The following is a 14,688-nucleotide window of genomic DNA, read 5'->3' on the forward strand; positions in this document are numbered from 1 at the left end:
TGGTCTTCGGTCACATGGTTCCGCAGCGTTTCCGTGTTTACAGCGGGCTGGTCTGAGAGTAGGGTTTACAGTTCCCAACGATGGTGCGCAGCAGACATGGCATTTCTGAAGACAAAAGAGCGATCTAAAGAAAGGTAGGCACATTGACAACTCTATCAATCAGCTCTTACTTCTACATTGGGAGTGTGTCTCGTGTTAAATGGGCAAGATGGGTTTTAACAGTTGGCTACTAGGCCAGTCCTCGGAAGATCCTTGGTGAGATGTTGGAATCTCTGTATAAACAAATTAGGTACTTTTCTTGTAATGCCTGAATTCAATTAAGTATAGAATGTCTTGTGTTTACAGCAATGTTGCTCCTTCCTAATTGACTTGGTCAGTACAACGTCTCAAGGCAATACAAAACAAAGTGAAAGCAATAGTTTAGTATTTCAAGTGAAGCATCCATGCATGGATCTGATCCAGAAGAAGTTGGGGTGCCTGGGCCGGTGGCCTACTTATTATAATAACGTAATTAAATCCAACATTCTGTAGCTAAAACTGGATTGTTTCCTTAGATGAACTGTGAACAATGGGACTCATTTGAGTTGTAATGATAAGGTTGATAACCAATGCATTTACCATGTGGTCTACTGGTGTCAATATTGTGGGCTTATGTTACTAGGCCCACTGTTGATTTGTACATTAGAAACAGGAACTTGGTAAATGAATTGATATTTAAAGTGCTGAATTAACAAATGTAATGGAAATAAACAATATTCGTGACAAATGATCATGATTTGTCACTTGGTAAATTGACAAACCTTATAGAAATATGAACTCTACATTACCAATGCTGGCAACTTAAGTGATATCAGCCTTTAATGTGGCAGATAACAAAGTTGAGATGATAGGCTAAAAGCATTTTCATTCAAGTGTGAATCCCTCCACTGCTCAATTAGAGTAACAGCCCAAAGGGATACCTGATGCCAGCCCACTACACAACTTAAGGACTATCTGGTTGCATCAGCTGGCTGCTCAGCCCACTGGAGCTCACAGGAATTACATGATTATCACCTCCCCACCCTCATGCCTGGTTAGGTTTGCTTTGCACACTACACAAGCCTATTGGTGTATCTTACTTTTGTTTTTATCCCTTTAAAGGTTCTCCCTGTTGCTGCTGGACCTCGAGGAATACTATTTTGAGCAGCACACAGCTCTGCAACTTGGTGCAAGCTCGACAAAGGACAGGTGAGTAATTTGTGGCCAACAATGGTTTTATTAGGGTTTTCTAACTGTTAATAGCAGTGTTACAGTGTGTTCTTAGTTAGTCCCACAGTATGCATGATGAACCGTTCAACAGGTTAGAATGTAATCAGCGTTGCAGGGACAACATGACATCAGCCAATGTTTTAATATGCTGTGTGTCAATATTTTCTTTATTTCAGAAAGGTCAGAGGCTCATTCAAGGTTTGCTCTAAATCGCTCATATTTGATCCTGAAGACTTTGCTGAGCCGATATTAAAGGTGTGTGTTCATTTATCTGTGCACGTTGATGTCTTTCCTTAAGAGCATACAGTCTACAACATATCAAAAACTGTTATTGTCATAATTTAAATTGTGCTGGCCCCTTCCATCGTTATCCCCTACAGATTCCTCTCAGGGAATGTAAGAAGATTGAGGTGGTGGACCAAAATGAGAACCCCTTCGAGTGAGTCCTGCTCTGCCATTTGTTGTGCTGGATAAGTTGTATTGACAAAAGCTTATTTAGCCAAGCAGCCAAACTGGTCGGACAAACCAGCTGTGAATCAGCTGAGGCTGAAAGTCGTTGTATGTAAAGGTTACTGAAAAAGTATCTAGTAAGATCTTGAAAGAAAAAAGCTATTTCCTATAAATCAAATTTATATCCTATTCATCCATTGGGAGATAAATTCACCCATTGATTCACAATGTTTATATTTATATTTTGATATTATGGTTGATTTTTGTTAATCTTATTTATTTTATTTTTTATCGTAATTTCTTCCACAGGACAAAGCCACCGACCATCTCTATTCTATGCAGACAGGTGTGTCTTTGACAACTTGTTCTTTATTTAAATGATGCTGTGTGTGTGTGTGTGTGTGTGTGTGTGTGTGTGTGTGTGTGTGTGTGTGTGTGTGTGTGTGTGTGTGTGTGTGTGTGTGTGTGTGTGTGTGTGTGTGTGTGTGTGTGTATTTGCAATTATTCACAATTTATGTCAGTATATGTAATTTCCTGAATAATGGGAAGCTCAATAAGGTCTCAAGTTCTCTGTCAACTTTAACATGACTAAATCTGATTTCAGGCCAATTATATGAAAGAAGACAATGTCATTGCGCCATACAGAATCGAAAGAGTGAGTCAAAGCTGTGCAAATGGCAATTGTCTTTCCGATTTTCCATGCTCAACATCTGTACAAACACAAATTGACATCCTAACGACCGTTAAGTGGTTTGGATGAAAACGCTTGACCTGCTGCAAGAAATAAATTTGGCAATCAAAGCAAGCATGAAATGGTGATTTGTCAATCCGCAAAGTTTGAGGGCTGACTTGTAATCCGGTAGAAAATACTGTGGTTGGTTCTATGAATTACTATCGCTGAAAGCGTTACCACAACATATTCGCCTCTCTATCTTTTTAAAGCGCTGAAACTTCATAATAAAGATTTGGGCATTATGTATTCTAGAATAGGAGATCATGCATGTGATGTTAATGTACCTCTCAATATAAACTGCGTGCTTCCCTCACAGGGTGATAAAAGGTTCAACTTTGAACTGGAAGTTTGGAATAAAACGGAAGATGTTGTCCAAACATTGCTACAGGTACGTTTCTCATGATTATTGATTGACCTTCATTTTGCTGTCTGCTTCAGCTGAGGATTTTTGGCCCGTGGGCTGTAAAATCTATATTTTGTGCTTTTCCTCAAGCCAATGTAAACAGATAAAATGGATGGTGTGTTTGCTTGTTTGGCTAAAATTGCAACAACAATTTGTTTTTGTTGTATGAATAGGATGTTGAAAATGACATGCTGTTATCTTATTCTGCCTTCCATTTACCCATTTTGATGACGAAATGATTATCAAATGAACAACAGTGTATTATTTAGTCTATGTGTTTGCTCATGAAATACTGTGCCCTCTTCAGCTCCACAGGGCGTCCTGCTTAGACAAACTGGGAGACCAGACAGCAATGGTGAGTCATGTTATTTTAATGGTGCTTGAGCTTTGGATATTTAAAGCAAAGCTACCAGTTCTTTGTATTTTCGATGGAATAAAGCACTAATTTCATATTTTTCAAGATATGTGATGAGGGCATGTTTAGAATTACAAGGGATTCAAAAATACTAATAGATAAATACAATTAAATCCCAATATTAATAAAGAAAATTACGTTATTTAACGCATACTAGAATTATAACCAGTCCTGATGTTCGTTTCTTTTTCCAGATTGAGGCTAATTTACAGTCAAGACTGGCAAGATCGTCATTTGACAAACACAGGTATTTACTCGTGAATTATTATTTATGATGACGTAGCTGGGACAGATGGATGTCCCATGGATAACACTGAGACACTGAACTGTATATCCAACACTCTTTGCAAATTCATAAATCACATGAACAGAAAAGCAAAACGCAGAAGCCACAACACAACTGATAATGCCACAACACCAAGACAAATGCCAGATTGTCGCTAGCCTAGCTTTGCCCCCACATGTGGAAGGGGAAAGTACAATTTTTTTTTTAGGAGCTTTATCACTGATTACTTTATAGGGCGATGGTCCTATTTGTAGATTCAACCTTCACAACGGCATTCTGCCAATACGTCTAAAAGTTTTAATGTGATATTTTATCGATATTTGTTTTTTGTCATACTCCCGTATTTTGTCTTTTTATATCACACAGTGTCTTTGAGAACTCTAAAACATTAACTATAAGATTACTATTAAATTCATGTTGATGTTTTTTTTCCAGCTTCCAGAGCGTGTCAGAGGGCCCGCACATGGAGTGCACCGCGGAGATGGTCCTGCCTCTGGTGTCCAACCCCGGGCACGTCTGCATCACGGACGAGGGCCTCTACTTCCAGCCCCTCAACGGATACCCCGTGAGTCCCCCCCGTATTGGACACACCGTGCCTCGACTTACTCACGCCGCTCACTTTGGGATAATCCAGTTACACACAGAGTCAATGTGTGGCTATAGGTTAAAGAGACACGCAAGCGGTTACACAACAGTAGACTCTCCATCAGCACTATACTAGATTTGCTTCCTTTATGAAACTTGGTGCTTTTGTGTTGTTGTTTTTTGTCATTGGTTTTTAGGAACAGGTGATTCAGATCAAACTCCACGAAGTCCTGAGGATCTACAAAAGGAGGCATGGGCTCAGGCCACTGGTGAGTTAAAAATGTTGAAAGGTTCAGTAGAGTAGCTGCTAGTTAACTAATCAAATACACCGATATCCTGCTCGTATATAGGAGTAGCAAGGATGTTAGTAGTGGTTAAAACCTCTATTTCTTATTGTCGTTAACTTCTGCTTTTGAATGTTTTAACAAACTTATTTATATTTTTACATGACCATTGTGTGTGTGTGTGTGTGTGTGTGTGTGTGTGTGTGTGTGTGTGTGTGTGTGTGTGTGTGTGTGTGTGTGTGTGTGTGTGTGTGTGTGTGTGTGTGTGTGTGTGTGTGTGTGTGTGTGTGTGTGTGTGTGGTCCAGGGGCTGGAGGTGTTCTGTACAGAGAACGACTCCTGCTCTGACATCTACCTGAAGTTCTACAACACAGCAGACCGAGACGAAGTCTACTACTACATCGCCACATTCTTGGGTCGGTATTCCACGCAAGAGACCTTCATTTAACGAGCGGTTATATTCATATTTTGTAATTTTGCGTACCATGACCTAGAAGTTGAGAACAATTGAAGCATACCATGGAAACTTCAAGCGATGTGTGAGCAGTTAATATTTTAAAAATAATTATAAACAGTTTGTTAATATGCTCTGTTAATTTTTTTTTTTAAAAGGGATCCATAAATAAAGAGTTATGTTTAAAAAAAGAGGAGAGAGAGGAAGGTTGGCTAGTCAAACATACAATGAAATCAAAGCATTGTATACACCTTGCCAAAAGGAAAACTTTATTTTACATTCCCCGCTCCAGAGAACCACTTGATGGAGCACACGGCGGAGAGCTACATGCTGCAGTGGCAGCGCGGCCACCTCAGCAATTACCAGTACCTGCTCCACCTCAACAACCTGGCCGACCGCAGCTGCAACGACCTGTCCCAGTACCCCATCCTGCCCTGGGTGCTGGCCGACTACACCAGCCCCCAGCTAGGTAGCTACGCGGCTACGCTACGTTAGCATGCTCGGGGACGGGGACAGGGACGGGGTTGGAGATATTAGAGAAAAACAAAGCCCATCTTTGCAAGATTCGGATACAAAAAATGTGTGTTGATTATTTTATTATATTTATTAATTGTGTGTGTGAGTGGGAGGGGAAAAAAGGCATTATTAGTTTGTTAATTTATTAAAGATTATTCATTTCAATTGATATGTATGTGTCTCAGCTATGAACCGTCTGCTTTGTTTTGCTTTCATAGATTTGACGAACTCGGCTACGTTCAGAGACCTGACCAAACCCATCGGTGCTCTAAACAAAGAGAGACTGGAGCGCTTACTGGTAAGAATCTCTTATCAATGTTTTCTTTTCATACTATTTTTTTAGTCTCATTTATTCAGTTTGTACATCGTTTTTTTGGTTTAAGGAATATTGTACCATACACTTCAAGTACCCCCATAAACCCCTCAGCTTCCATCCACTTCACTTTTAAACATACAATTAAAAACAAGTTGTGCCACACGATTTCATTTAAATCATTCATGTCTCTAATAAAATGCTAATCGCGGCTAGCTCGTCCAACCAGCCAATGCCGCTCCCTTTAACACGATTAGCCTGCTATGCCCTGATCCACTGCGTCTCAGTCCCTCTCTGTGTTTCGGCCTGCAGGCCCGCTACAGAGGCATGCCGGAGCCGTCCTTCATGTACGGCAGTCACTACTCGTCCCCAGGCTACGTCCTCTTCTACCTGGTCAGAGTCGGTACGTGGGTCCCCCTCACCTCCACATCCTCACACCCTGCGGTCCAAGCACATAACATCCACACATAGAGTATCGCAAAAAACTATGAGAAGCAAGACACACTGGAAGTGACTTTGGATTACTGCTACTTACAAAATGGGAAAATAGTAAATTTTATTATGTGTCGTGGATTACTGCTTCTACACTTATTGTACGGATATGTTTCTATGTGAAGCACTTTGGGTCTGCCTCGTGTATGAAAAGTGCTATATACATAAAGTTGCCTAGCCTTGCCTTGCCTTATATTACAGCATATCGTGTTTTCTAGACATCTTTGTTGCCATTTAATACTGTAAATTGAGATGACGATTTCGGGAGTAGTGCAGTAATTCTAGCAAATGCAACAGCGTTCCACTGAGAAGAACATTCATCAAGCTTTATATCATGTTTAATTCTACTCACAGAGTCTCTTTGTGTGTTTGCTTAACCCAATACACTGCTCTAAAGAGGGCCTCCCCTTTGTTTGAATCCTTGTTTGAACTAGGATATCCTTTATCCTTGTTGTGTCATTTTGAATAATCTCTCTTTGCTGCTGGACAGCTCCTGAGCACATGCTGTCTCTGCAGAACGGACGCTATGACCACGCGGACAGGATGTTTAACAGGTAGGAGTCATATCGCCTCCACCAATCACACTCCTGCTCAGGAATTTTCTCATGGGTCCGGAGGTAACCGACCAATAACCAGCCTTCTCCTATGCCAACACCTTTTTAATCAAAATATCAGGGGGTTACAACTGGTGTTCAAAATAGATGGTTTAGGTCATTGGTCCTTAAAGTGCGGCCCGCAGAAACATTCCTGAATGAATTACAGATGAAAGAATTAAAGAAATTCAAAAAAAAGATTTATATTTTTTATTATATCAATATTAACTTAAACAAAATAAATAAATATAGTCGAGAGAGTCGAGAAAAGTCGACTCTCTCTAGCTTTCAATTAAATCCTGTTATATTTGTTAGTTTTAATCCGACTGTTCATTACTTTGAAAGGATGAACCTCAGTTTCGTGATTTAGACCTCACTTGACCTCAAATTTTGGGTACCTAGATTGGCCCTCAGCTGTCCAAACTTTGAGAACCCCTGATTTATGTGTTTGTGTGTTTTCGTGTACTTCCTGTTTTTCATAAAATCTGCATGAGTCACCTAAAGTTATGTGCACACAGGAAATGACAGAAAATAATATGAAAGTAGGTCGTGAGTGTCATTTGAACAACATTGTTTGTGAGTGGTTAGACATTCAGCGCTTTAATCGATGTGTATTCTCAACAGTATCCACGAAACGTGGAAGAATTGCCTTGAGGGTGCAACTGACTTCAAAGAGGTGAAAACCGAACCGTCATTGCTTGTCATCAAGGGTCACCGTGTTTGAATTCATGATTTTCCTCATTATAGAATATTTTTATAACATAAGAAAAGGCTGTGAATGCGCTGGGTGTCTCTCGTCTGTATCCCAGTTGATTCCGGAGTTCTATGGTGATGATCCTAGCTTCTTGGAGAACAAGTTTAGCATCGATCTGGGAAGGAGGCAGAACGGAAGCTCAATCAACGAAGTCAACCTGCCGCCCTGGTCCTCAGGTTTCTGCTGTTCCCCTTCTACTCAGTACTAGATAGTATATATATACTTGTATTGTCTCTTCATGAACAGATAAGTTGCTAAGAGGTGTACTTGTCAAATCTTTTGAACATAATGTTATCAATGTTGTACAAAAACATGCAAGATTGATTGCATTATTTTAAGATATCTAGCAAAACTAAGACTTAAACACTTGCTATGAGTCTTATTATGAGACTATACAGTGGACTGGAGTCGAATTATTACGTGAAATCCAATTAATTTGTGCACGGAAAAATATGTTCAGTTACTTTGGTTTGCATTGAGTCCCATGCATTGTATTAATAATAGTGTCTTGCTATGTTCAGACGCCAACGATTTCCTCCAGAAACACAAGATTGCGCTGGAGAGCCAGTACGTGTCAGAGAACCTCCACGAGTGGATTGACCTGGTGTTTGGCTACAAGCAGCGTGGGTGTGAGGCTGTGGCATCCCATAACGGTAACGAAGAAGCCTGGCCTCTTTCAAGCCAAATACAAACCTGAATGCACAACTTAAAATGTCTAATCTGTTTTTATGTCTTCCTCTCAGTGTTTCACCCGCTGACCTATGAAGGTGGCATCGATTGTGACAGGTATCAAAACCAAAAATGCCATCCTAGCATAAGTAACACAACATATGTATATAAAGCCAACCGCAAGGACAGCACCCTCTCTGTATCGTAGACATCTATACATGGACGCCGCATAGGCCTTTGGATCGTACTGCAACATCCCCGCCATATTGGAGAGGTCAAGACTGGCCTGTAGACAAATACAAGTAATCCGGGGAGACACTGTAATTTGATTCAATATGAATATAAAAAATGACCAACTGAAATAGGTCTGTTGAGAAATAGTTTTACCCAGAACAAACAGCAGCTCCCCGTTTGCTTGTATTTGTTTCCAGGCCAGTTCTGGCCTCTCCAAAATGGCGGTGATGTTAACGTGTCGCAGCAGTCAATTCAGCCTCAATGTAAATATGTCCATGCTGGTTATTGATGCAGTTTGGGATTGGCAATAATGGTGATATCACCTGGTACCAATTCTGTTATTCTTCTGTCCTTGTGATTTGGGATTTTGCTGTTTGGTTGTTAAATTGTTAAATTAAGGTGTGTGTGTGTGTGTGTGTGTGTGTGTGTGTGTGTGTGTGTGTGTGTGTGTGTGTGTGTGTGTGTGTGTGTGTGTGTGTGTGTGTGTGTGTGTGTGTGTGTGTGTGTGTGTGTGTGTGTGTGTGTGTGTGTGTGTGTGTGTGTGTTCCTCCCCGCTCAGCATCGACGACCCTGACCAGAGGATCGCCATGCTGACCCAGATCCTGGAGTTCGGCCAGACCCCCACCCAGCTGTTCACCGTGCCCCACCCCCAGAGGATCACCCCCCGCTTCCACAGCATGACCCAGAGCTCCAGCACCTACTCCACGCTCAGCGACATGTCGTCAGGTACACGCCGACGCATGCACACGCAAATTCTAGTTCCGCCATTGAACATAAAAGTATTCTCTTAGATCAGCAAATCTAGAAGGATGAGGAGTACGAGGAGTCATGTCCTTCAAGTTCACAGTCAACTTAAACTTGAAATAGTTTTCCCCTTTTGTTTCCGTTTCACCATGAATATTTAAACAAATCATGGACATTACACATTTCACAGATTACATAAAGTAGACTTTGGGGGAAAACTGTTGCCCCCTCTCTAGTATAGATTCTAAACTATTACAAAATCACTGCTCTTTTGATGAGCAATCATGTAGTAGCCCAATGAATTGTATTGTACTTGCTTTAACATCAGCTGTCTGAGGCCGGGGTTGCTCAATACAATTAAAAGAATCCACCCCACCCTACCCTATCAATCTGACACCCAAATACAACAAATAAATAAAACAAACTTCAGATAAAAATTGCATTTTATTGCTTCCACTCCTTTTAATTCTTCCGCTACGTTGGTGTTCCAGCCTGCTCCAGTGAGGACACCTCGTTTGAGGACCTGACGGAGGAAAGCAGGAAGCTGGCCTGGGGGAACATGGAGCAACTCCAGGTGCTCTCCACCCATAAGATACACAAAGAGTGAGTCCACACTCCAGGACGTTGTGCGTTAGAAGAACACCGCTTGCATACTTCAAATGTTTAGGGGAAGAATAGTTTGAACTTGGATATTTGACCTCTGCTTTATTCTTTCTTTGGAATTGTGTTATATTTTAAATTTTATGTCCACTGAAAAATGATGTACAATTTGACCCGGGACACCTCAGTTATGCTCATCTAATGAATATTATGCTCATTGTTCCGAAGTAATTTAGAATAAAGGAAAACATTTTCACAAGGTGTGTGTGTGTGTGTGTGTGTGTGTGTGTGTGTGTGTGTGTGTGTGTGTGTGTGTGTGTGTGTGTGTGTGTGTGTGTGTGTGTGTGTGTGTGTGTGTGTGTGTGTGTGTGTGTGTGTGTGTGTGTGTTGAACATAGGGCGGTGACGGGAATCGCTGTGACTCGAGACGGAGCATCCATTTTCGCCACATCACAAGGTCTGCTTATTATTATTTGTGTTTTTCCGACACCTAAATTAAATGACACTGTAGGCATTTAAAAGTCTCGAGTCTATTCAATGTGATCGTGACCCTTTTTATTGTGTCTTTGTTCTTCCCTAGATTCAACGATAAAAATGTTCTCTAAAGAGCTGAAAGAATTCCAGAGAAGCATGTCTTTCTCCAACATGGTATGCAGAATTATATTATACTTGCATTCATTTCGACTAAATTAATGGTTCAACACAAAGCCACTTTTGGTCACGCACACAATCACACAAACACAGTGCATGTGTCAACGCGTGTGGATGGTCTATCTATTTAGTCCTCTTTATAAGTGATGACTATCTGCTTCTCTATTAACTATTTTTCTATTTGTTCTGAAACCTATATTTTATAACATCAACTGCACTGTAACAAATGTACAACCTGACCTTGAAATGAGCTTAGGCTAGAAGCCTTTTTCTGTTTCATGATCTTTACTGTTACAATGTTCTTTGTATGGTCCCTGACAATAAATGATATCCCACAGGCGTTGTCCTCATGCCTGATGCTCCCAGATGACAACACCGTGGCTTGTTCATCCTGGGACAACAACGTGTACGTTTCGTATTTGATTTAATGCGTGTTGGCTTATTTGCCTGTTTTTCGTAGTCATTTTATGTGGATATAACTTCAGTTTATTGACCCCTCTCCCCCTCCCCCAGGTACTTTTACTCCATACCTTACGGCAGGCGGCAAGACACACTGATGGGTCACGATGACGCCGTCAGTCAAATGTGTTGGTACGGTGACCAACTGTACACCGCGTCCTGGGATTCCACCGTCAAGGTAGGGGTGGTGCACGATGATGATGTCACGAGTTGTCATGCAAATCTATTCGCACTAAAAGATGGCTCGCACTCATTCTGGTGCTGTCGTAAACGCCGCAGCATTGGAAGTATTGTACTGATGTATTATTATTTATTTATATTCAGGGCATTAACTTAGAACCATTCATGCACCCATTCACACACCGAAGGCGGAGTCAACCACACACACAGCGACAGCCAGCTCGTCGGGAGCAGTTAGGGTCAGGTGCCTTGCTCAGGGACACCTCAAAAGTCTGCTAGGAGAGGTCGGGGATCAAACTAGCAACCTTCCATCCAGATCTCGAAAATAATGTGGAGTTCAAAAGCGGTATATTTTCATCTATTTGCCCGCTATGTTTTAAACACGTGTTTTGATTTGTTTCTGTGTCAAAGGTTTGGCTGCGGGATCCAGACAACCAATCCCGGAGCAAGAGATGCTCCTTAGAGCTGCTCTACGAGTTCGAACACGAGTCCGGGGTGAGTGCCACTGACGCTTGGTTTAACCACCACATAAAACATAGCTGCTGGCCGTCCTGTGATATCTGTCAAGTGTGCTAAGTCAGCTCACACAAGGCTGAGTTCAATGAAGGAGCTGTCGGGCTGAGGCAAACGCCACTTTGTCATCGTGCCACGGTTGATGTTCCAGCGTGCCCCGCTCCGTTCTGTCCTCAGGTGAACGCCGTCGCTCTGAACCCCGCGGGCACCCTGCTGGTGACGGGGTGTAAGGGCGGCACGGTGTGCATCTGGGACGCCGGTAGCTATGGGTTACTGCAGCAGGTCCAGTGTCACTCGGGCACCATCCACCACATCTCCTTCAGTTCAGGTGTGTGTGTGTGTGTGTGTGTGTTAGAGAGACACTTGTTGGACAATACATATGCATTTATCTTGTGTGTGTGTGTGTGTGTGTGTGGGTGTGTGTGTGTGGGTGTGTGTTTGCGCGCCTTTAGAGCTGGTGTGTGTGTCTTGTGGTTGTGGTTTTGTCGGGTTTACTGTATGTAGGTCTGTTCTAAATGTTCCACATTTTCGACCTGCTGTGACTGTGGATTTAGTCGTTTCAAGTGCAATTGATGTGCAAGAAGAAGTCACAGAAAATGATATTATATTATAATAACATTATGTTATAATGTTATATATATATATATATATATATACACAGTTAATCATCTTGATCACATAAATAAAACCTTGTCTCAATCGACATCTTTCAACGTGCTTAACAGTCCCTGAAAAATATGTATCAATGCAGAGAAACTAAATCTCTGCGCCTTGAACCCGCGTGCTCCGCCTCCTCCTCAGACAGCAGACACGTCCTGAGCACCGGGGCCGACTGCTGCCTCAAGGTCATAGACGTCCAGACGGGCACCGTGATGTCATCAGTACGAGCCGAGGAGGAGATGAGGTACCGTCGCGCTCCCCAGAGGCCCCGCACGCACACCAACGCACACTTCTTTATCGGTTTAGCTGAGAGTTCAGTGTTCTTTGGTTGGTCCGGTGTGTGTTTCTGACTCCGTTTAAACCCCCGACCCAGGTGCTTCTGTTGGGACGGGAACACCGCGCTGTCTGGCAGTCAGTCTGGTGACCTGCTGCTCTGGGATCTGCTGAGCAACACACTCACCAAGCGCATCCCTGCACACTCAGGTGACCGCACACACACTCGCAGCCCCAGGCCCTGTCTGTCTGTCCGTCCGTCCGTCCGTCCGTCCGTCCCTCCGTCTGTCTGTGAGAGAGAGTTGAACAGCTGATGCTTAAGATCCATGTATATATACTCTATTTATCTATTTCATTATGTAACTCGTGTTTTTGTTCTTTGTGTGGGAACAGGAGCAGTGACGGCGATGTGGATGAACGAGCCGTGCAGCTCGGTGATCACCGGTGGCGAAGACAGACAGATCATCTTCTGGAAGATCGCCGCATAACCTGCCCCCCTCTGCTGTGGTCCACCAATCAGCTGCCGGGACAGAGCGTCGTGCCGTCTTCCAGACCAATGGTATTGGACGAGGTGGAGTCGACCCGTAACGCTTTTAACGCTGCCGACCGTAATGGCCGCAGCACTCTGCTTGCTCATTTGCTGCCAGAATGGAGCTTAGGACTCGCTGTTGCTCTCTGGTGCTCCTCGAGGGCGCTATGTAGGAAACCAAAAAGAATGTATCCTTCAGTTTGTTTGCAGTCACCTTGTCCTGACTTTTTAGCCTACAGACTTGTTTCAGGGCTTTTATAATAGCTGGTGTTTGTTTGTTTGTTATTTTCCATCTCAGGCTTTTGGTTGTTGTTTTTTAAATAGATGTAGTTTAACTGTGTTGATGAGGTGTTTTTGCTCTTAATTTAAGAGTTTTTCTAGTTTATTTCCTGTTTCCGGTTTATCAAGTATTTTCACAAACCACGACCACAACAACATAGTTGTGTGCGTCATTTCATGGAAGTTGATTAGCTTGTACAAAAAATAGAAAAGTAAGCTTATTCAAATACATTATATAAAACTGAATAAGAAAAATACCTATAACTTTTATTCCTACTCTAGCTACACACATACACAAGGTGTAATAAATATGAAAACTTTAACAAGCCACTATACTGTCAATATCTAGTCGTAAACGTACTATTGACTATAATGCCTACACACACTGCGTTGGTGTGTGAGTATTAGTATTATTTTTGACCTGACATAAAAAGGTAAATGATGAGACATTATGTGGTAACCCAGTCCTCTTTGTCGCCGGGTTCCACGTACAAATCACAAGTTTCAGCGAGGGATAAAGCCTCATTCGGCATTTATTGCATTTATCTGAGACACATACATTAGACGCGGTCTCTAGGGCCTCCGTGGGCCTCTAGCCGTTCGCGGACCCGAGCGCTTCCTACTTCCTCGCTCCCGTTCCTGGTCTGCCACAAATGTCAGTCCTCGTGCTCCCTTTAAGATGGCTCTTCGGCTTTCGGCCAGGTGTCCCCCAATCTCGCTGATTGGGGTTCGGCCGGTGCTCTCCGTCGCCGGCTGGTGGGTGAGGGTGGTATCGGCCATCCAGGACCAACCCTCGGGCGGGTCCGGGCCGAGGTTTAAGTGGCGGGATGCCACACTCCTCCACCCTTTGTCCAAGCCTCGGGTCGACGGATAGTGGAAGGCGGCGGTACACGCCGTCCACGACTACACCTCTGACCCGCCCCGGGCCGAGGTTTACGGGGCGGGATGCCACAATTTGTAAAAGTGTTGACGTGGAAAATGTGGTGCATGGATTTGGTGGATTGGACAGGAGGCGACTGCTCAGTTGCCATTATCCCTACAGGAAACATATATGTCAATTTTTTCCTAAACGGACGGGCCTTATGTTAGCAAGACCCACCCCGAGTGTAAATACACATGTTTGTCGACGCTGAGATGTACTCTCAAAGTTATTTTCTTGTTACCAGAAGCCTGAGCAAAGGATCGTGATAGCAAGTTGCACATGGGGAAAAGTAGGAGTCCGTCTTTGCAAACTCAGAAACATGCAGTTTAAACCATGTAAGTGCATTATAGGTATTTGTAGCGATATAATTGTTTTAAGTATTTCAAATGCAAATATAATTATTTTTAATAAAAGCTTCTATATATCGTGGAGATGTCTGCATCCAGTATTG

At 42.7% G+C, this 14,688-nt stretch overlaps 1 protein-coding gene across 1 annotated transcript; it reads left to right on the top strand.

Annotated features, from left to right (window-relative positions):
• On the top strand, positions 1 to 14,668 carry nsmaf (neutral sphingomyelinase (N-SMase) activation associated factor). The gene is made up of 31 exons (XM_060044862.1): positions 1 to 134; positions 1,141 to 1,227; positions 1,425 to 1,503; positions 1,629 to 1,687; positions 2,008 to 2,044; positions 2,303 to 2,353; positions 2,748 to 2,819; positions 3,142 to 3,189; positions 3,444 to 3,496; positions 3,971 to 4,100; positions 4,318 to 4,389; positions 4,711 to 4,819; positions 5,150 to 5,326; positions 5,592 to 5,671; positions 5,999 to 6,089; positions 6,669 to 6,732; positions 7,396 to 7,447; positions 7,581 to 7,701; positions 8,047 to 8,178; positions 8,269 to 8,311; positions 8,988 to 9,154; positions 9,664 to 9,775; positions 10,170 to 10,228; positions 10,352 to 10,419; positions 10,761 to 10,828; positions 10,936 to 11,059; positions 11,473 to 11,556; positions 11,752 to 11,902; positions 12,376 to 12,478; positions 12,608 to 12,717; positions 12,901 to 14,668. Exons 1-31 carry the CDS (start codon positions 97 to 99, stop codon positions 12,993 to 12,995), a joined length of 2,736 nt encoding a protein of 911 aa, XP_059900845.1. The 5' UTR covers positions 1 to 96; the 3' UTR covers positions 12,996 to 14,668.
• Positions 14,669 to 14,688: the final 20 nt, after the last annotated feature.

Source organism: Gadus macrocephalus, chromosome 23 (genome assembly GCF_031168955.1).
Source record: "Gadus macrocephalus chromosome 23, ASM3116895v1".
In the NCBI taxonomy this organism is placed as follows: Eukaryota; Metazoa; Chordata; class Actinopteri; order Gadiformes; family Gadidae; genus Gadus; species Gadus macrocephalus.